We start from the raw sequence: 21272 nt of genomic DNA, 5'->3' as shown, positions 1-21272 counted from the left end.
AAATAAATAAATAAATAAAAGGATTGGGTCTTAAAGGAATCCCAGTCCCTTCTAAGTGATGCTGGTGGGTGACTTAGCAAAGTTGAAATAATAAAAAAAAAAAAGGAAAAGGAAAAGAAAAATAGCAAGGCTGAAATAAGGAATTATTTGTTCATTTTTCCTGATTAGAATTATAGTTATGAAAAAACTTATGGTAAATATTTGTATTCTTTTGAACTATGATAGAGGAAACAATAAAAAAAGGTGGACACTTAAGAGTATGGCCTCGATATGGATCCATTTACCTATAAATGTCTCTAGTTTATCATTCTTTACAGCTGAGTAGTACTCCATTTTATATAAAAAAAAATCTTTATCCAGTCACCAGTTCACAGGCATTTAGGTTGTTTCCAAGATTTAGCTATTACAAACTGTGCTGCTATAAACATGGGTGCACATATATCGCTGTGGTATGATTCTTTAATTTTGGGGGGAAGATACCCAGTAGGGGAATAGCTGGGTCAAATGGAACTTCCAGTCCTAGTTCTTTGAGGTATCTCCGCACTGATTTCCACAGTGGTTGCACCAGTCTACATTCCCACCAATAGTAGAGAAAGGTTCCTTTTTCCCCACAGCCCCTCCAGCATTTGTTATCGGTTGACATTCTTGATAGCAGCTATTCTTTCTGGAGTGAGATGGAATTTCAGCATTGTTTTCATTTGCATCTCTTGAATGACCTGAAAGTGTAAATGAGGACCAAAATGTATAATAGATAATGTGAAATAGGAAGCAAAGTTTCAAAGGGGAAGGGGAAGTAGGGGGGCTGGAGAAAAGGAAGGAAGGGAAAGAGAAAAATATGAGAAAAGAAGGAAAAATGGAAATAAAGCTTTTCTAAATAGGGAGGGGTGGAGGGGTAGAAGGGAGGGTAGGGGAATGGGAAAAACAAAAACTAAGATATATCATGTACAGGTACAAATTCCCAATGATGAATGTGATCATAATGTATACCTAAAATGTACCAATAAAGTTAATTTTGAAAAAACAAAGCACAAATTAATAACCCTAAAAAAAATAAGATGGACACATTTCTGAAATAGAAGAGAAGCAACATTTTGTGTCAGCCTAAGGAAGCAGTGCAAATGTGGAGCTAGAATGATACCTGCAGGTTCATTGATTACTTTGCTGATCTTTTTCAGGTTTTCAGTAACAGTACATGGATATTCATACAGCGTATCATCTATTTTTCACATATGTAGCATTTTAGAGGTTGTTCATGAAATTAAATAACATTTCTCTTTTAATTATAACAGATATTAAACCAAATAACTGGTTTTCTTTTCCATTTTGAGCTTAATACAAATCAAGTGGCAGTCAGGAAGATGAGGGACATTGTCACAAAAGAAACCAGATGTCACCCAGACTCGATAGAGGAACCTGTGAATTTAGGAAGGTTTCCCTCAGAAAGTACTAGACTAAGAACATCAATTTTACATTCTTGTTTCCAAATTAGTTCTCCTAAGAGCTGTCAAGCAATTTCAGTAAATGAAAGAAAGAAGGAGAATTTCACCAGAACTTTCCAAGGCCTGAATTCTGGAAAAGCATGTGACTATCTTTGGGATGCACATGCTTTTGGTAGGTGAACTGTTGGCAACAGTATGGTAACCTCTTTTTCTCTCTCTTCCTCCCTGCAGTTTGTAGCTCACCCCAACTGCCAGCAGCAGCTTTTGACGATTTGGTATGAAAACCTCTCAGGCCTTCGGGAACAGACCATTGCAATCAAGTGTCTGGTTGTGCTGGTGGTGGCCTTGGGTCTTCCATTTCTCGCCATTGGCTATTGGATTGCACCTTGCAGCAGGGTACTGGCCTTCTATATATTTTTTCCTCTGTGGTTGAATTTGCATGTCCTTTTGGGATGAGAAAGAAAAAAGCTTCAACCTAAGGCTCCTGTTTGTTTTACCTTGAATTTTAATTGACTCAAGAACAGAGGCTCTGCTTTTTAATGACTGAATCAATTCAAATAAGGGATGAGAAAGGATTTGGCACTAGCAGGGATGATCACATTTTCAGATGCAAAACACTTAGGCTTTTAAAATAAAATCCCTATGGTAGAGAAAGGAGGAAAAGCAGCTTGAATGAAGTAGCGTTTGTGCCGATGCTATTGACAGCTTAATAAGCAGATCATTGACTAAGCTGACTGTGGAGGGAAAGGGGAGTGGACAGCCCTACTGCAGGAGAACCAAGAGCTGGTTAGCCTGGGGAGCACTTGAACTTGTCACAAACGATTGAAGGCTCAGTGTATCAAGTGCAGTAAATGTGTTATCTGAAGTCTTCAAACAAGTGCATATCAGGTTCTCCTAGCCCTTTGTTCTTTCAGAAGTTTCTAAAACAAGTAGAATTTGGGTTTGGGGAATTTTGGGTTGCTTTGATCATTTTTTTTTTTTTAGCTGTCTTTTTTCCTCTTTCAAACTGGCCTGTGTAAAGCCGATTTAGTTGTGCCTGAGACCCCCTAAACAAGATGTGGAAAAGAATACCAGCCAGGCTCACAAAATCTGTATTCGGTTAATAGGGAGTACTGCCAGAGAGGAATTGTTCTGAGATCCTTTAATCCTGTTTATATGTTCTGAAATCTGGTTTTGTTTAAATCAGAGGCTGTTTTAGGCAAAATGAGTCAAGGCCACCTACAAGTGACCCAGGAAATCTGTCAACTCTCTGGCTTGGCAGTCTCCCCGGCAGTCTTGCTCTGCGGGCACCATATATGTGTGGAATTTTCATCCATCTCACTTCATGGTTGAGTTGCCCAGTGCAACTTAAGGCAGAAAATTTGTCATTTTGATCAAGTCTGATGACTCGACTAAGTTCTTTTGATATGTATCATGGAAAACTACTTTATGATTCTTCAGCTACATAAACAGTAAAGACTAAAATATATAAATAATATGAAAGAGCATGCAATAAAGCAAAAATCATAATCTACCCACATAATTTCCCATTCTGGGGGAAATGAATTGGAAAGTTCAGGTCTCTTATAGCAGCTTAATTTTTTAAAATATTACATCAGGTTTGAAGTAGGCATCTTGGGGTCCACTCCTCTTTTCTTTTTTCCCCTCTTTACTTTCCAAAGTGCAGCTAACAGTGTGGAAAGCCCTGGTGAGCAGAAAAGGGAAAGAAAGGTAGGAATTGAGCCATTTCTGGAGTCTGTTTGCAGCTGCTGTCTACCACCTATCTACAGTGAAACAGCAGCATAACAAGAATTCTCCACATATATCCCATTTTAAAAATAAGCATGCTGCTTTCTTTCCATCTTAAAGTTTTAAAGGACCAACCTTTAGGTGAAACAGACTTGTCAACTCCCAGGAAATCACATGTGCTGTGGATAAGCTGCCCCAGTGCACCCTCACTGGGCGTAACAGCAGAGTGATGTGTGACTACATTGCCGTCTATTTTTCCATGTCTATGGATAATGTGACATTTGTCTGTATGTATTCCTGTTCAATCTCAGAAATATTTGACAAACCTTTTAGAGCTTTCAGTGGTGCATTCAGCCCACTGTGGCATGATGCCTTAGGTTCGCCACCACCGTTCTAGACCATTAGCTCAAATTTAACATCTTTAAAATATGAACCTCAATACTTTATAGGGTCACAGATTGAGTTAAAAAGTGGGATCTAAGTATATAGAATAGAGAACTTATTTGACAGATCTACCAAATGTGTCTAATTCTTGAATTGTAGAAGCCCTGGAGGCAGGAGGAATTGTTTTTAATGTTTTATGTTCTAGTTTTCTACTAGAACATAGGACTTTTCTTTTTTGTGTGTGTGCTGGGGATCAAACTTGGGACCTTGCACTTGCAAGGCAGGCACCAGCACCAAGAACATAGAACTTTTAAGGACATTATATCACAGGGGATTTTTAAGTAGTCACCTTAAAATAATTATAAACTGAACTCTAGAAGTGATTTTATACTATAGCATAATTTTCCAAACTCAGAAATAACGTTTGATTAAGTTAATCTACTTAGGGGTTTTAATTATTGTGTATCTCCCTCTTGTTGGAGCAGTAATGATACAATATTTGTCTTGATTCTTTTATTTTCTGCGTTTTAAAATATGATACAAGGTATAATGATTTTAGAATATTTATAAATAAGAACCAAAATTCACTTTTATTGTAGTAATTCTTTTACTAGAGGGTTTTATTGCCTTCTAAGAGTCTACATCATAACATTTCACTTACAGACCATTAAAGAATTACACAGCTGGGTGTGGTATGATCCCAGCACTCTGGAAGTTGAGACAGGAATATCACAAATTCAAGCCCAGCTTGGTTAATTTAATGGGATTTTGTCTCAAAATAAAAAATGAAAGAGGAGGAAGCTAGGGATATATCTCAGTGAGAAAGCCCTGAGTTCAATCCCCCGTACAAAAAAAGGAGGAGGAGGAAGAAGAAAAAGAGGAGTGGGAAGAGAAAAGAAGGGAAATTACACAGTCCAAATTTGAAGTTTCTTTTCCCAAACTGTAAGAATTTTGACTTTCCATAATCTTTCATATAAAAGTAAGAGCAAGAATCAGTATATGCCCTGTTATTTCAAGAAGGGCATCTGCCAATGCAGTATATCTTGAGACAAATTGGACATTTTTTAAAGTTTTTTTGTTTTTGTTTTTGTTTTGAGACAGGATCTCTCTGTGTAGTCCAGGCTGGTCTTGAACTCACTAATGTAACCCAGGCTGGCCACAAACTCACAGCAATCCTCCTGCCTCAGCCTCTCAAGTACTAGGGTTATAGGTGTGTACCACCATGCCTGGCCAAAATTGGGCATTTAGAAACAATTTAAAGAGATTAATTAGTTTTGAGGAAGTATCTCCCTAAAACATTACTTTTCACAATATATAGCTTTTTAGAAACAAGCAGATTTTTGAAGTGTTTTCATTTCCCTTATTTATATATTATTTTATTCTGGATGATAACTGTCTTGAGTAGAAGCCAGATTTTCTAAAATAAAATCTCTCTCATTTTTTCTTTGGTGGGGGGGGGTCTTATTACAGCTGGGGAAAATCCTGCGAAGCCCTTTCATGAAGTTTGTGGCACATGCCGCTTCGTTCATCATCTTCCTGGGCCTGCTGGTGTTCAATGCCTCCGACAGGTTTGAAGGGATTGCCACACTGCCCAACATCACCGTCATTGACTACCCCAAACAGATCTTCAGAGTGAAGACCACCCAGTTCACATGGACCGAAATGCTCATTATGGTCTGGGTTCTTGGTAAGCTCCTCACGTACACTATTTTCTGGCCAAAAATATTATATAAATTATTGTTGTTTTCTACTGAAAGTGTTACATAGTGAAAACATCACCATTGTAAGTAGGCTAAACAGCAAAATCATTGAACAACTCGGTACCTAGATAATTCTGAACGTGTACTTTAATACTAAATAAATTTTGTAATCAACACAAACATAACTGTAAGTGTACCATGTTTCAACAGTCTAACTTGAATGATTGAACAAAATGTAAGTTTTTAAATGTAACTCACTGTTGTGAGCAATTATTTAATTAAAATACTGAAATGTTGAAGAAATAATCCACCAACTGTTAACTGATGACTAAAGTTATCAGTTTACATTGCTTTAGTTTCAGAGATTTTCAGTTTCTCTTTTCAGAATGTTTGCTACTGCCCCTTATAATAACCCATTTTGAGTAGCTGTGTTAATGCAAAGCTTTAAGTAATACGAGAAAAAAATTGTTTTTGCTCCATCCTAGTAAATGGAAGCTGAAATGAATTTTTCCACTGATTACTAGTGAAAGATCATTTTTTTGTGTATTCTCCATGTTTCATCCAGTATGTTTCTTGGTATCTTCTCACTTCCTGAATTAATAGATTAGTTATTCCCTTCTTCTTCCTCCTCTTCCTTCTCTCTCTCCTTCTCCTCCTCCCCTCCTCCTCCTATCGAGGCCAGCATCTTGCCCTGGCACACAATACACAAGTACTCTATTACTGAGCTACCTTAGCCTTTGTTTCTCCCAATTCTAACAGTGGGACAAATTATTCCCTTAATAGAACCTGTTTCTTACATTTAACTCTGCCTAGGACCTCAGTGACCATAGTCTCTCTGTGCGTTGTGGTACCTAGTGCAGTGCTTTACATTTTATAGATGCTCCCAGGTGGTGTACAAAATAACAGCTTGTTAGCCTCTGCTGTAAAATCTAATTCTTACCCTCTGTCTTTGTTGTGATAGGAATGATGTGGTCTGAGTGTAAGGAGCTCTGGCTGGAAGGACCTAGAGAATATATTTTGCAGTTGTGGAATGTTCTTGACTTTGGGATGCTTTCCATCTTCATTGCTGCTTTCACAGCCAGATTCCTGGCTTTCCTGCAGGCAACTAAAGCCCAGCAGTATGTGGACAGTTATGTCCAAGAGAGTGACCTCAGTGAAGTCACACTCCCACCAGAGATACAGTATTTCACTTATGGTAAGTTGTTAGTTTCAAGATCCTCTTATGTTTCAAGCAGGGTATTTTGGAAGAAAATGCTAATTAAGAGTAGATACCAAAAGTGATCACGAGAGTGTAAGCACTGGAGAACTAGCAGAAATGTAGAGGAGGATCTTTTGCTTTCTCGCATAGCATGGGATGGGGTTCATGCCAAACTTTCCTATATAACAAAGAGCAAGGAGACCCCAACTGACATCTAGGTAAAAGGATAATAATCCTTTCTTACCTAGAATGAACCAATATTAAATAATGTTAGCCTCCTTTCCCTTGAGGCCAATTGAGAAACTACAATTAGCAAATTTTCATATAGGTTCATATTGTATAACTCATTTTACTGTTAAGAAACTCAAGCATGGAATTCAAATGTGTGCTGGTTGTGAAGAGTAACCCTTTATAAGTGTAACAAGGGCTTACATTGCGACAAGTACCTGTAGCACATTCACATTATTGAAGAAGGCTGGAATCCCACTCCAAAATATAAGATTTTGCACAGCATGAAATTTAAACACATTGTCTTTTATTGTCAGCAAGCAAGGATTCCTATATACCAAGCACTCTGGCTCAGATAAACAAATGATCCCCACTTGTAATTACAGAATTAACTTAGGTTCTATTTTGTGAGATATCTTGGCTATTAACATAACCTAGCTATTTAAATTTATTCATACAAATTTACCAACTGTTGTCTAGAAGGGAACTTGTGAATTCAAGCTTCCCTATTTCCCATATGTGTGGTTTTGATGAAATGAACTTTTCTAGGTCTTGGATTCTGCATCTCTAAAAAAAGTTTAACATTGACTCCATAGAGTGAGAAGAAGCAGTGTGTGATGCATATTAAACATTCAATAAGTATTCATTTTTGGTGTAACATATGTACAATGTATCCATTCTTTTGGAAATGTCCCAGTTTGCACAAAATTACCCAGATAGAGCTTTGCTTAAGTACCAGGGAATGGATCTACTGCAATCTTAATAAATAACCTTGAAAAGATTCTTAGGGTTCCTCATTCAAAATCTGTATTTTTTTTTACTTACTACAAATTTTTACACTGCATGGCATTTTCCATTTTCCAGAACAAGTTATATTGCCTGGCTATCACGTAGTCAGCACCACTGGGATTCAATGCCATTCTCCCTCATCACCATCTGACATTTTACTTGCATAAACCGTTAGATGAACTAACTTCCCCACCAAATATGGAAAAGAAGATTCATACCAGCCATGCCTATAGAATGACAGAATAACTGGCCAATATATCTAATAACTGAGGGGACAAGTGGTTATTTCATCATCCTGGACCTAGTCTGTGTTTTAATCTCCTTATTTTTTGTATTTTATTCTGTTTCTGTCTATGTGAAGTCACTATCTGTATAATAATGTTTCCCCCATTGGAACTAATGTAGAAGTTTTGTTTCTGATTTAACATAAATATAGTCCTTGAACAATTAATTTAATCTACAGTAGTCTCAACTGAGATGATAACCACCAACCAACAAGATAAATATTTAAGGTATTTGCATAGTTAACAATGGATAGAGTGCTTCATGTTTAATCTTTCTCTCTTCTTTCTAGCTAGAGATAAATGGCTCCCTTCTGACCCTCAGATCATATCTGAAGGCCTTTACGCTATAGCTGTCGTGCTCAGCTTCTCTCGGATCGCGTATATCCTCCCTGCCAACGAGAGCTTTGGCCCCTTACAGATCTCTCTTGGAAGGACTGTGAAGGACATATTCAAGTTCATGGTCCTCTTTATTATGGTGTTTCTGGCATTTATGATTGGCATGTTCATACTTTATTCTTACTACCTTGGGGCCAAAGTAAATGCTGCTTTTACCACGTAAGTAAAATATCTTACTAAAAAGGTATTATGAAGAGGAGTTCTCACAAGTCTAGACGAAACAAATTTTTGTTATTGTAATAAAGATGTTTTAAGATCAGTAAAGTGGGCTAGACATATAGCTCACTGGTAGAGTATGTGCTTTGCAAATATGAGGCCCTGAGTTCAATTCCCAGTATTAAAAAAAAAAAAAGCAGGAAAAAATCCATAAAAAACAGTTCATGTTTACATGTGTTTGCATTGCTCCACAGATTTGTCTCTTTGAGCTTAGTGCACATCTGATCACAGAATTGATTAGGATTTGGAAAATTCCCATACAAAAGTGACTATTTTAAGAGAATGAAATAACATTTCTAATACTTATTGTCTCTTACATTATGTATAACATTAAATTTAGCTTCATCATTTTGCAGTCAGTACTACTTCATAAAAGGAAGCATCAGCTTTTATTTTAATGTATTCATCATTACCCAGTACAGGGAGCTGAGTAAGTTGAAAGTGAAGTGAAATGTCTTACCGCCTACTGTAAAGGTAGTTCTACTTCCTTCTCTTGGTTATACTGGTTTCTGCATTGCAGATTCACCTTCTCCATGAACTCTCCCTTGTTTTCCTCAGTCAGTATCCCTTTAAAGCTCTTCACTGTGGAGATTTCCAGATTGTGAGGTTCTTTATCACCCATTTGGTTGTCATGAATATGGAGCCCTCCCTCTGGATTTCAGTCCTTGTATCTGGGAGACCCCTCCTTTTCTCTCTTTGCTATAATGCCACAACTGGAAACCAACTGCACATTCAATACATTCCCTATAGACTAAAAGTAGAATATCTAGCCCTTGCAGATATCTAAATTGTTCTGAAATCAATTTTTAAATAGTTAATATAAACCAAGTCTTAAGGGTGAAGGAGACCTAAAACTCACTTTATTGTAATAAAGGAAAAAAAATCTGTTTAAACCCATCAGAAAAAAAGGGCTTACACACAATGCCTCTGCTCTGCTCTCCCTCCCTTTAATTCTATGGTGACTTATTTCCTATAATATGTTTTTTTCACTTTTGGGGGGAGGCAGCATGATGTAGTGAAAAAAAATAAGCTGGAAAATCTGGCAGATCAAGACTTTAATGCAGTCTCTGCTATTTTTCTAAAGCAATGGCCTTTGGTTAAATTACTCAACGTTTTTAGTGTCATTTTATTTAAGAATAAGTACAATAAGGTTTAAATAAAGCCTTTTGGAGGATTACATAAGGCAAGCTATATAAAGCCTCCTGCCTATAGTAGGAATTCAGAACCATGGGCATCCTTTCCATTTGTACTGCCCCAGCCTTCCTGACACACACTCCACACAGATGCAAAGAGAAGTTAGTGCTGGGCAGGTTTGCAAAGGAGCAGGAGAGCATTGTGATATTGCTGAATAGATGGCAGAAACAGGTTAGAGCTTTTCTTAGTCTCCCATCAGCACCTATGCTGATCACACATCACACATCAAATGTTTCATAATACAGAGTAACTAACCACAGGAACAGAAACCTTCCTAATAACTCTCTATCCCCAGGGTCTAGCAAAATTTCTAGAATCTAATAGATCCTCCATCAGTATCTGTTGAATGAATGAATAACTTAATGAACTAGTATTTAAACTTACAAATCAATAAGATTCATTAGTTAGAATATGTTGTAAAAAGTTTTTAAAGTATTGTCTCAAAAACATTTTCTGGAAAAAGGACTTACTTTTGAGTTTTTCTTTGTAATAGAATTTGACATGGGTAACTGTTTAAGAATTATTTGTCCAGTTCACAGATCATGATTATAACTCAATCACGTGATAAAGTCAGCCATTTAGGAGACAAAAGTAGGTAATTAGTCTAGTGAGGGCCTGTGTACTAACTGATAGAAAGATTAGGAGTAGATTATGTAAATTAAAGTAACAGGAATCTTTCATTCTGTTGCCCTCACTTTATTTCCAGGTAAGTATTTCTAGGTAGGTAATACAGTCATTATCCATGGCTTTTACGTTTGCAGATTCAATCAACTGTGGGGCAGATATATTCTTTAAAAAATATGTATCTGTACTGAACATGTACAGACTTACTTCTTGTCATCTCTCAAAGAATATGGTGTAACAACTATATATCTTTTGCATTGTATTAAGTATCATAAGTAAACTAGAGATAGCTTGAAGTGTACAGGAAGATAGGTGCAGATAATGTGCAAATATAAAGGACTGACTGAGCATCCATAGCTATTGTTATCCCTGAAGAATGGTGGAACCAATCCCATGCAGACACCAAGCAATGACTGTATGTGCTTGTGATGAAGATTCAATGAGGTGTCTGCACTGAAAAGCCTCTCCTTCTCTACCCCTGGACTCCAGTCTATTCATTCTCCTTGGTTCCCAGAAGTAATGATTTCTTTCAGAGATTTTTTTTTTGCATAAAGAAATTATAAGTAATTGTATACCCTTATTTGTATTCAAATGATAAAATAGTTCACACTTGCAAAATATTATTTTTTTCAGTATTAGCACAGGAAGATAGAACTGTGTCATTTTGTCTCCTGGGTTCTGTAGCAATTCATTGTCTGGATGTACAGAATTATTTAACCCATTCCCTGGATATTTAGGTTGCTTTTGTTCTAAATGCAAATCATTCCATTGAAAATCACGTTGCAAGGAATAAGTTTGTGCATACGGTTTTTGAAATGGGTTTACAATTTTAATTGTAATTCTGCTTACTCCAGAAAGTCTGGTGTAAATTTCTAAATCACCTACAAAAAATAAAGCTCAAAATTTTTGACACTTTAGGAGCAAGGAATGGGTACTTAGCTTTTTTCTGCTAAGTGCAGAGGGTTTTCACTTGATGATAACTTCAGAAAAACTAGGAATTGGCACCAGTTCCTGAAAACTGAGAGAGTAATTTCTGTCAAATATTATGACAGACTAATTCTACTGTTAGAAATTTTATTGAAAGTAATCGTGAAGGGGCCAGGGATTTAGCTCAGTGGTTCCGCCACCTGCCTCAAAAGAGCAAGGTCCCAAGTTCAATCCCCGGTACCAAAAAGAAAAAAAGAAAGAAATTGTGAATAGTTTATTATAATGACTATGTATGTGTGTGTGTGTGTGTGTGTGTGTGTGTGTGTGTGTGTGTGTGGTGTACTGGGGATTGATCCCAGGGCCTTCACATTGAGCTACAACCCTTTTTATTTTTTTATTTTGAGACAGTCTCACTAAGTTGCTAAGTTACTCAGCCTGGGCTCAAACTTGCAATCCTGCCTCAGCCTGCCAGAGTGCTGGGATTACAGGAGTGCACCTGTAATGTAACATTTTATGGTGGCATTTGACATCTGTATAGTATTAGACCCTAACATGTTTTTACTTTTCACTTTTTAATACTAAAAATGTTACTTAATTACTCTGTATCTTATTTTTTCAACAGTGTAGAAGAAAGTTTCAAGACTTTGTTTTGGTCAATATTTGGGTTGTCTGAAGTGACTTCAGTTGTGCTCAAGTACGATCACAAATTCATAGAGAATATTGGATACGTTCTTTATGGAATATACAATGTAACTATGGTGGTCGTTTTACTCAACATGTTAATTGCTATGATTAATAGCTCATATCAAGAAATTGAGGTAAGCTTCTTTTCTGTCCTAGATGTCTCTCTGCTAGTGGGTGACATGTGCTTCTGTATCCTGGGGTAGAGTCACAGCTCGTGAAGCAAAGCTCGTATCCAAGCAGATGGAGCCTGGCCTCGCCTGTTTTCCGCCTGAACAGGTAGCAACATAGCTTCCAGTGTCTTCTAGGAGCACAGCTGGGGTGTCCATGAATTTGCTACTGCTTTGCCTTCTCTTGGGGTCTTTTTCAGAAATGTTGAAGTTATTAGCTAGAAGTATTGGCTGTAGGGAAATTATCACCTAGCTTAGTCAGGTAGCTATTGTTTGTGGTGGAAGAATTGCTAGATGCCTGGCAAATGTGGATGACATTATTTATTCAGTCAGAATTTTCAGGACTCAAAAAATCACTCAGGGCCAGGGATTTAGCTCAGTGGTTCCACTGCCTGCCTCTCAAGTGCAAGGTCCTGAGTTTGAGCCCCAGTACCAAAAATAAAACAAACAAACAAACAAAACCCAAGGTATTCTTAAAAAAAAAAAAAGAAATCACTCTACTTTTGATTTGGGGTCAGACTTGACTTTGTAGCACTCTTCATCGCTGTATATATTTTCTGATGTCCTCCAATTTTGTGTTCAGTACCATTTGAGTGCTGAGCTGTTTTTATTCTATCAAATCTATGTATGAAACTCATACTGGGATCAAGGCAGAAGTTAGTTCGTCCAGAAATGAATACCCTAGCACTAACACCTGCTGTGGGTGTGGTGGTGCCAATTGGGGCTGTGTGAATTGAGTGGGCCAGCATTCCTCCACCTAGCAACCCCTCCTCATTTCTTCTGTCAGTTAGGATGGATATGCCAGGCACCATGGGTCAGTGCTGAGATAAAAGGTGATAGAAGACAGGTCCAGGTGATTGGAGAACTTGTGTGGCATTTCAGGACATGTGGCAGAAACACAAACTCCAAAGAACAATTGATATAAATATCAGTTTTTGCTTTGCCCTTGGAATAAAATACAGTATGCTGTATCAGTTGGCTTGGATGGGTCTAGGAGAGGGAAACCATTGTTTAAGAAGCCAAATTTGTTGGCATAAGGAATGGAGGGAGGCATTTTTTGTTCTTTGTTTAATATTAATTTTATTGAAAGAGAAAATTTTCCTAGTTGAAGTTAAAAGGCTTAAAGTACAGATACACCTTTTTTTCATATTATGATCATATCCATTCCTTCCATTACCCTGCCTTACAACCCTCTCCCCCCATTCCCTTCTTCTTGTCTAATAATAACATCCCTTCCACTTTCATGTCATCTTGTTTGTTTGTTTGTTTATGTCCTGCACATTAGGGAAAATATGTTATGCTTGCCTTTTTGATTCTGGATTAGTTTGCTTAACACAATGATTTCTATTTCCATCCATTTTCCTGCAAATGACAAATTCATGCTTCTTTATGGTTGAATAAACTCTACTATGTGTATATAACCACACTTTCTTTATTCATCCATTGGCTGGTTCCATATCTTATTTATTATGAATTGGGCTACAATAAAGATGTATATGCAGATATCTGTAGACTATGCTGATTTTAATTCCCTTAGTATAGCTGGGTCATACAATGTTTCTACTTTAAGTGTTAAGTTTATACTGTTTATGTAGTGGGTGTGCTAATTTACAATCCCACCAACAATGCAGAAGTGTTCCTTTTCTCCCACATCCTTACCAGCATTTTTTTTTTCTGGTACCAGGGATCAAACTCAGGTCCTTGTGCTTGCAAGGCAGGCAGCAGAACCACTGAGCTAAATCCCTGGCCTTACCAGCATGTTTTTTATGTTTTTGTATTCTTTATGATGGAATTAATATTCTTTTTTTTTGCTTAACCCTGAATTGTCTTACATTTTGCTTTGTCTTTGAGTGGGTGGCAGGAAATTCTGGTTAAAATACAATGGGTACAGACAGTAGTGGTGAACTTATGGCACGCAAGTAATTGTGTTTTTCTCTTAAGACAAAAGATGTTAATGTATGAGTTGTTTCTAAAACCTCAATCTTCAGTTTTAATTGCAGTGTTGGCACTTTGTGATAAATAAATGGGTTTGGGGTTACAGGTTGGCACTCAGTCTCTAAAAGGTTCGCCATCAGTAGTATAGACAAAGGCATATGGAAGAGAGACATTTTTAAGTATCATGCAAATTATACTTAGTATATTATATAGGCTTAGAGAGATTATATGCAAATAAATGTGTGTAAGTTACCTACTTCAAAAAATAATGTAGCTTCATCGCAAGAAAGTACACCATTTACTAGAATGCTTAGTTTTAAATATTCTATTTTTGTGGCAGGATGACAGTGATGTAGAATGGAAGTTTGCGCGTTCAAAACTCTGGTTATCCTATTTTGATGATGGAAAAACATTACCTCCACCCTTCAGTCTGGTTCCCAGTCCAAAATCCTTTGTTTATTTCATCATGCGGATCATTAACTTTTCCAAATGCAGAAGGAGAAGGCTGCAGAAGGATCTGGAGATGGGACTGGGTAACTCAAAGTCTAGGGTAGGTAATGACAATTTACCAAATCCCTAAAATACATGTTTTATCTCTTTCTCCCTGTCTTTTGATGTTTGTTCATGAATTTTCATGTGTGAACTTAAAAGATGTTGGAAATAACTGTCCACCCCATCCTCTTTCATAGACTAATACTTAATATCTGCCTAATGTTTCAAGAAGTCATTTAGTCTATGCTCTGCTTTTGGTCATGTAAACTACTGGATTAAAAGTAAGCAAACAAAGGCTTCTTTAACTTGTTAAAAGTAAACAAAATTGTTACTGTTGAAAAACACTTTGTTTTCATGTGTTCCATGTTTCTCAACTGTTATTCTGAAGTTAAATAGTTTTAACCTCAGATTTTCCTGTTGCTGTGTATATAGTTCATCACCACCATACTCTTCTTGTTTGTAGAGAACTTTTACTGGGCTAAATAATAGCTTTATTTCCTTCCGTATCATAAAATAGATTTGGGCCTGAGAACATCCTCAAATAACCATAAATACCCCTTTTATAAATAAAACAGAATAGTTGCCATTGAGTTTCCCCAATTGAGTCCCACTTAAATTTTAACAAAGAAGGTAAGTACACGATGGTGCTTAATTAACATGAATTTAGTTTTCAGAGCTAGGATTGGCACAGAAAACATAAGGATATGGGCAAACCTCAATAATAGAGAAGGAGGCAGTTAGGAGCAAGAATGTGGGCTAAAATATAATATTTTTGTCTAAAATTAAGAAAATGGTGTGTGGCTACAATACTTTGGGAGCTCACAAGATATCAACATTATTTCTATAAAGTATAGCCTTTCTTGAGCAGAGGTAGGTATTTTTTTCTCAGTTGAAGCCAGGAAAAGGGGATCATAGCAGTTTAATTTCTTTCTTTTAAGATAGATATCAGTTTCCAAGATTTGTAATAACCCTGCAATCTTATTCTTTAAGAAAATGACTTTTAAATCTTTTTTGTTTGGCCTGGATGTGGGCTATTATAGGCATTAGGTTGCAAGGCAATGATTGTCTGTGACATGCCATGATTTAAGGTAACACCTTGTAGGTACATAGTGAGAAGCAGTGTAGCAGCCTCAGTGTTAGACCTGGATTTAGATTAACCTGAAAGAGAGGAAACTGTAGGTTATTGTGAGGATTATATATGAGATGTGCAAAGTTCCAGCCTCGACAAATATCAGTGCCCTTCCTTATTCACAGTTGACAAAGTGCTTTGCTGTACATTTGAGCCTCGAGCCGCACTTTGAGGTAGGTATTATCATTGTTCCCATTTTATAGATAGGATACCTTATAGGCCATGCAAATAACTCCCTTACACAAGGTCACCTGGGCTAGCCAGTGCAGTGCAGTGTGGAATTCATCTGCAGCTGCAGGTGCCTAGCTCTCTCTGTTGCACTGGCTGCCTTGCTTGCTCAGCAGCTGAGTCTAGGTTTAGTTCCTGCCCCTTTTCTTCTCCATGCACCCCACCTTCAGCTGTGAGATAGCTGGCTCTTAAAGGGGCCTGGCTTCTGCTACTACTAAAATTGACTTTGTTTTGAGGGAGTTTTGTAAGTTATACAAAGACCTGCTTAAACTTTATGCATAATCATAGACACTCGCCATCTATTGAATTTAGTAAAGGATTGAAGAAATTCTTTTCTGTTTTTCTTTTTTAGAGCTGAGGAAGGAGCTTCAAGAAACCTTTGCTGTTAGCCTACACAGCTAACCTCAGCCCACAGGCAGATACTGACCTCCAGTGGCAAATTGGGAAATTAACTGTATTAGTCAAAGTTTTCTCTTGGCATAACTTTAGAACAGTTAGGAGGGTCCTTGCCTGTCAGCGCCACTTCCTGTGTCCCTCGCCTCCCACCCCCTTGGAATGGTGGGGAGTCAGGTGGTGGGGTAAACACATCTTTTTGGATTGGGGCCCCTGCTTGAATCACACCATGTAGGTGGCAGTTTACCAGTGACTGACAGGCAGGCCCTGCTCATGTACATAAAAAATGGACAGTGCCTACCTGCATACGCCTTTTGCTTTCTGCACCCTCCCATTCAAAAATCTAAATCTTCAGGAGAAAAGAAAACTAAACTTCTTTAGCCCAATTCTCTCCAACATTGTGATTCCTGGCTCAGTATAAGGTCAAGATGCTTGGGAAGATGAGTTATTTTGGCCAATATTTGGGGGCTAGAAAATACCTGATAACACCATCCAAATCTGTAGTATGTTTCTGTTGGAGTCTAGAAGAGGAACTGGTTCTCAGGAGCAGATTGGAGCATGTCAGGTGACTTTTAGATGCCATGAGTACATTTTGCTAAATGTATAAGGTCCCCAGGAAAAATGTTTTTAGTATGAGCCAACTTTTAAAAATACGGTTTCAATTAACAGTTCTATTACAGGACTGGGGATTTAGCGCAGTGGTTCTGCCACCTGCCTCCCAAGCGCAAGGTCCCGAGTTCGATCCCTGGTACCCCCCCGCCAAAAAAACAGTTCCATTACAGTACATCTTGCCAACACTTTGATAAATGTGAGCATATTTCTCACATTAATTTTTACCTTTGGAAACACATGAAATCATTTCTAAAACTCAACTTCTACACAGTGTTCTCCCAAAATTTGTTGACTCTATAAATGTTATCCAGGAGAATAAAATAGACTATATTTCTGATTCCAAATAAATGTATTCTAATTTACTAGGTTAATTGTATTTTTTCCTAGTTAAACCTCTTCACTCAGTCTAACTCAAGAGTTTTTGAATCACACAGTTTTAACAGCATTCTCAATCCGCCAACACGTTATCAGGTAAGAATTCATTAGACATCTCTCTATCTGTATGTAACTCCATTTGTGCCTCTGTGTGTGTGCGCATGCGTGCTCACATAGTGAGTAAATTCTGAAGAAAGTAAAGAACTGGGAAACGAGAGAATAGCATGTTAGTTAAAGGGGACTTTAGAAATTAGAGTCATAAAAATAAATAAATAAATAAGTAAATAAAATAAAAAAGAAATCAGAGTCATTTGTTTTATTTTTAAGCTGATGAAAAAGGTTTCTTTTTGCACTATTGAAAGCAAAGTGTTGTTATAATTTCCAAAAAACACTTGCATAAATCTTGGTCTGGAGAAAGAAGTGGGGGATATAGTATATTAAAATAAATAATGCTCTCACAGTATGAAAATCCAATACATTTCTCCAGGTTTTTCCTTCAGGTGATCCTTTCTCCAAATAATTGTTAGGCTACACTATTTCATCAGCACTACTTTAAAATATTTTTTGTATTTTAATGTTGGACATGACATTTGAACACTATTCTCCAATTCACAAGAGATTATAGGCCTTTATGTTTGACATGGTTGATCATTTTGATCAGCAGATCTTTAGATTCTAATGTGTACAAGGTACAGTGAGGATCAAGAAATTTATGGTGTCCAGTCATGTTCATTAATGGGTATAATCCTCTTCAAACAGTTTTCTTGGAAGTAGAAAATTCTAAAGAATTGATTGGCACACTCATTATCGAAGCCTTACTTTAAAAGTTTTATTAATATGGATGCAATACACAATAAATATATCCATTAAGGAAAATTGGTACATATATATTGCATCTTGATTTTTTTTCAAAGCTTTACTTTTAATGGTTACATTATATTCTATTATATGGTTGTATTTAGTTTACAGTGGACCTTTGACTTAGAGACTTGATCAGTTCCCGAGGGCTAGTTGGTTCTAAATCAGTACAGCTGAGATCTGTATGTTTACCTGGGTAAATGCTATAGATAACAAAAGGCAGATGAATCTTCCATTAACCTAATTAACCCAAGTTGTTCGTATGTCAGGCCAGTTGTAACTTGAGAGTCTGATGTATTTGATCAGTGTTGTATTGATAGAAATGAAAGATATTCCCAATATTTAGCCATTCTGAGCAATACTGTGGCAAATAACCTTGTATATTTGATATTTCAAACATGTACAATATGTAGAATTATCTGGTTAAAGTATATGCACATTATAATGTTTTAACTATTATCAAACTGATTTTGATGGAACTCGTACCAATTTACACTCTTGCAATAAATGTATGAGAGTGCTCGTGTCCTCCTTAATTTAACAAAGTGTTGTTTATTATGAAAGGTTTTTATCTTAGCCAAATAGGTAAAAATAGTTTTACCTTGCACTTCTTCAACGTGAATAAACTTGACTTTCTTTTTAGGTTTAGTGTTCTATATTTTTATGACAATATATATTTGCTTTTTAAAAATTTGAGACAGGATCTCAATTTATAGTTCAGGCTGGCCTCAAACTCACTGTGAACCTCCTGCCGCTGCCTCCTGAGCGCTGCGATTACAGGTGTGAGCCACCACCCCCAGCTATATTTACTTTACTTGATGGCTTTTTGTTATTAATTAAAAAGAACTCTTAATATTTTAAGAATGTCAGCCTGTGTGATATGGGTTGAGAAATTTTTGACCAGTTTGTTGTCTTTGTAAAATTAATAGGTGGGGCCAGGGATTTAGGTCAGTGGTTCTATGGCCTGCCTCATGAGTTTAAGGTACCGAGTTCTATCCCCGGTACCAAAAATAAATAAAATTAATAGGTGTAATTTTTCTCATTTTGAGCTTGTTTATTTTTGTGTGGTCAGCTTTATAAATCTTTTACAGCTCCGGGTTTTATTTAGTATTTGAAAATATGTTCTCCAATATGAGATTATTTAATAACTTTTTGTACCCACTTTCTTTAGTACTGTACTTTAATTTTATATAAAAAATTCAATCCATGTAGATAATACTTTAATGTAACATGTGGGATGGGGACTCACATTTTTTTCCAGATAATTACATGGTTGGCTGTGTTGAATAATCTATCTTTTCTATTGATTTGAACGATCAACTTTATCATTTGGTAAATTCCTGTGTCTATTTTTATTTACTTTTATAAGTTTTCTTTTCTGTTTTATTGATTCATTTTTTAGGCTCTATAACTACATTATTTTAATATTATAATTTTGTAAAAATCAGACAAAACATACACATGCACATCCATCCTTACTTCAGAACCTTTATTGTACAGAATTCCCTGGCCATTCTTTTTCTTTTCTATTTGAATTTTAGACTCAGCTTGTCTAGTTTTTCTTTCTTTCCCTTCCTTCCTTCCTTCTTTCTTTTCTTTCTTTCTTTCTTTTCTTTCTTTGTCTTTCTGCAGTGCTGAGGATTGAACCCAGGACCTTATGAATGCCAGGCAATTGCTCTGCCACTGAGCTGCATCCCCAGCTCTACATCCTTTTATTTGTTCAGGTCTCTTTTGTGCATGTGGTGTCATTTTAAGTAATGTTCATACCATTAATGTTAATTAGGATTAATTTGGTGCAATTCACATAGAACTACCAAATACCAGCCACTAACTGGCTAAAATAAACACTCATTTCTCTTCTCATGTTCAAGAATTCAGGAGGTGGTCATTCCAGAGCTCCTGGTATACTACCTAGCTATGTCAGGGACCCAGGCTTTTTTTTTTAACATATTACTGTGTCATAAATGACCCTCTCTTCTCTTCTCCTTCCTTTTTCCCTCTCTTCGTTTCCTCTCCTCTGCTCTCTCCACTCTTCTTCCTTCTCTCCCCTCCTCCCCTTTCTTCCCCTCCCTTCCTCTCCCCTCATCTCTCTAGTCCACTTCTCTCCTCTTCTCCCTTCTCTCCTCCTCCTTTCTCTCCCCTGCCTTGTTTTTGTTGTTTTTTGAGACAAGGTCTTACTGTGTAGCCCAGTGATCTCAGTGATCCTCCTGCCTCAGCTTTCTAAGTACTGTGCTGGGTCTACAAGTATATGGCACAATGCCTGGCTCATGAATGGTTTTCTATCTAACAGTATCTCGTGATTTAGGAAAGTTGCTAGAGCTTGGGCTGTTACTTCTGTATTCCAAAATACACACTGGGCATGAAGGTGCATGCCTGTAATCTAGCACTCTGGGAGGATCATCTGTTTGAGTTGAGCATGGGCAACTTAGTGATTCAGGAAGACCCTGTCTCAAAATAAAAAAGGGCTGGATATTGTAACACAGAGCAAAGGCTCTGGGTTTGATCTTCAGTATCACAAAGGGGAAAAAAAAGCAGAAGGAAGAAAGTTCTTTCTGTAAGGAAAGTCTATGAAGTTGCACAAACTGCTTACCCGTAATAATGGCTGAAAAGAAAGTTCTAATTTCAACTGGCTATGTGCCAAGCTACAAAACTGGGGAAGAGAATTGGCCTTCTCCAGTGAAGTAGATTCTGTTATTTATCTTGGTGCTTATCTTTATGCTTTAAACATTCTATCTCTGTTTCTTGATTTGTAACTTTGTCTTTTGTTTCTTCTGCTCTAAAGGATGTGCTTATTTGATCTTTCACATTTTTCCCCTTCCCCTGCCTGCTCTCACTAGTTAGATCATCCGTACTACAGGGAAGGAGGGAAAAAAAGTGCTTTCCCTTACCTTCTTAGGTTCCAATATTGGAGGCCTGCAAATCCAACTGACAAAAGACACATTAACAAGAGAAAAACAACAACAACAACAACAACAAAAAATACCCACATATGGGTACTTTAAAGATGGAGCTAGACTATAGTCTTAACAAAAGGCAACAATTATTGAGGCATAAACAATGGAAAAGGAGTTTGGGTTGCTAGTAGGAAATGGTATGAAGATAAATACTTGGGTAAAACTAATGGAAGGAGGTTATTTTCTCAGAATTGTTTTGTACAGACCCATTCTGGTACTGTGCCGACTTTTTGTGCTGTGATAGCAATTGTTTGCCTACCTTCTAGTATGGGAGAGGGAAGAGGGAACAACTTTCCCAACTGAAAATGTATGTCCTCATTTTAGGCAGATAAGGCAGA

General features: G+C 37.1%; 1 protein-coding gene across 7 annotated transcripts in view; it reads left to right on the top strand.

Moving 5' to 3' along the window:
* Positions 1-21272, top strand: part of Trpc3 (transient receptor potential cation channel subfamily C member 3) — a 77925-nt gene that overhangs the window by 43057 nt on the left and 13596 nt on the right. For 2 of the 7 annotated variants that reach the window (XM_087193255.1, XM_013075907.3), the window contains exons 4-11: positions 1671-1835; positions 5022-5238; positions 6213-6446; positions 8041-8305; positions 11730-11925; positions 14234-14443; positions 15640-15687; positions 17135-17218. In XM_087193255.1, the coding sequence (XP_087049381.1) occupies positions 1671-1835; positions 5022-5238; positions 6213-6446; positions 8041-8305; positions 11730-11925; positions 14234-14443; positions 15640-15687; positions 17135-17218 (1419 nt within the window). Of the gene's footprint in view, positions 1-1670; positions 1836-5021; positions 5239-6212; positions 6447-8040; positions 8306-11729; positions 11926-14233; positions 14444-15639; positions 15688-16094; positions 16226-17134; positions 17219-21272 lie in introns of those variants that run through there. The other 5 variants (XM_087193256.1, XM_004854932.3, XM_013075909.3 and 2 more) reach the window with 3 other exon arrangements.

This window comes from Heterocephalus glaber, unplaced genomic scaffold (assembly GCF_053883595.1).
Source record: "Heterocephalus glaber isolate CG9 unplaced genomic scaffold, H.glaber_assembly_v1.0 deba00001586, whole genome shotgun sequence".
Taxonomy (NCBI): Eukaryota; Metazoa; Chordata; class Mammalia; order Rodentia; family Bathyergidae; genus Heterocephalus; species Heterocephalus glaber.
This window is presented reverse-complemented; position numbering and strand designations above follow the sequence as displayed.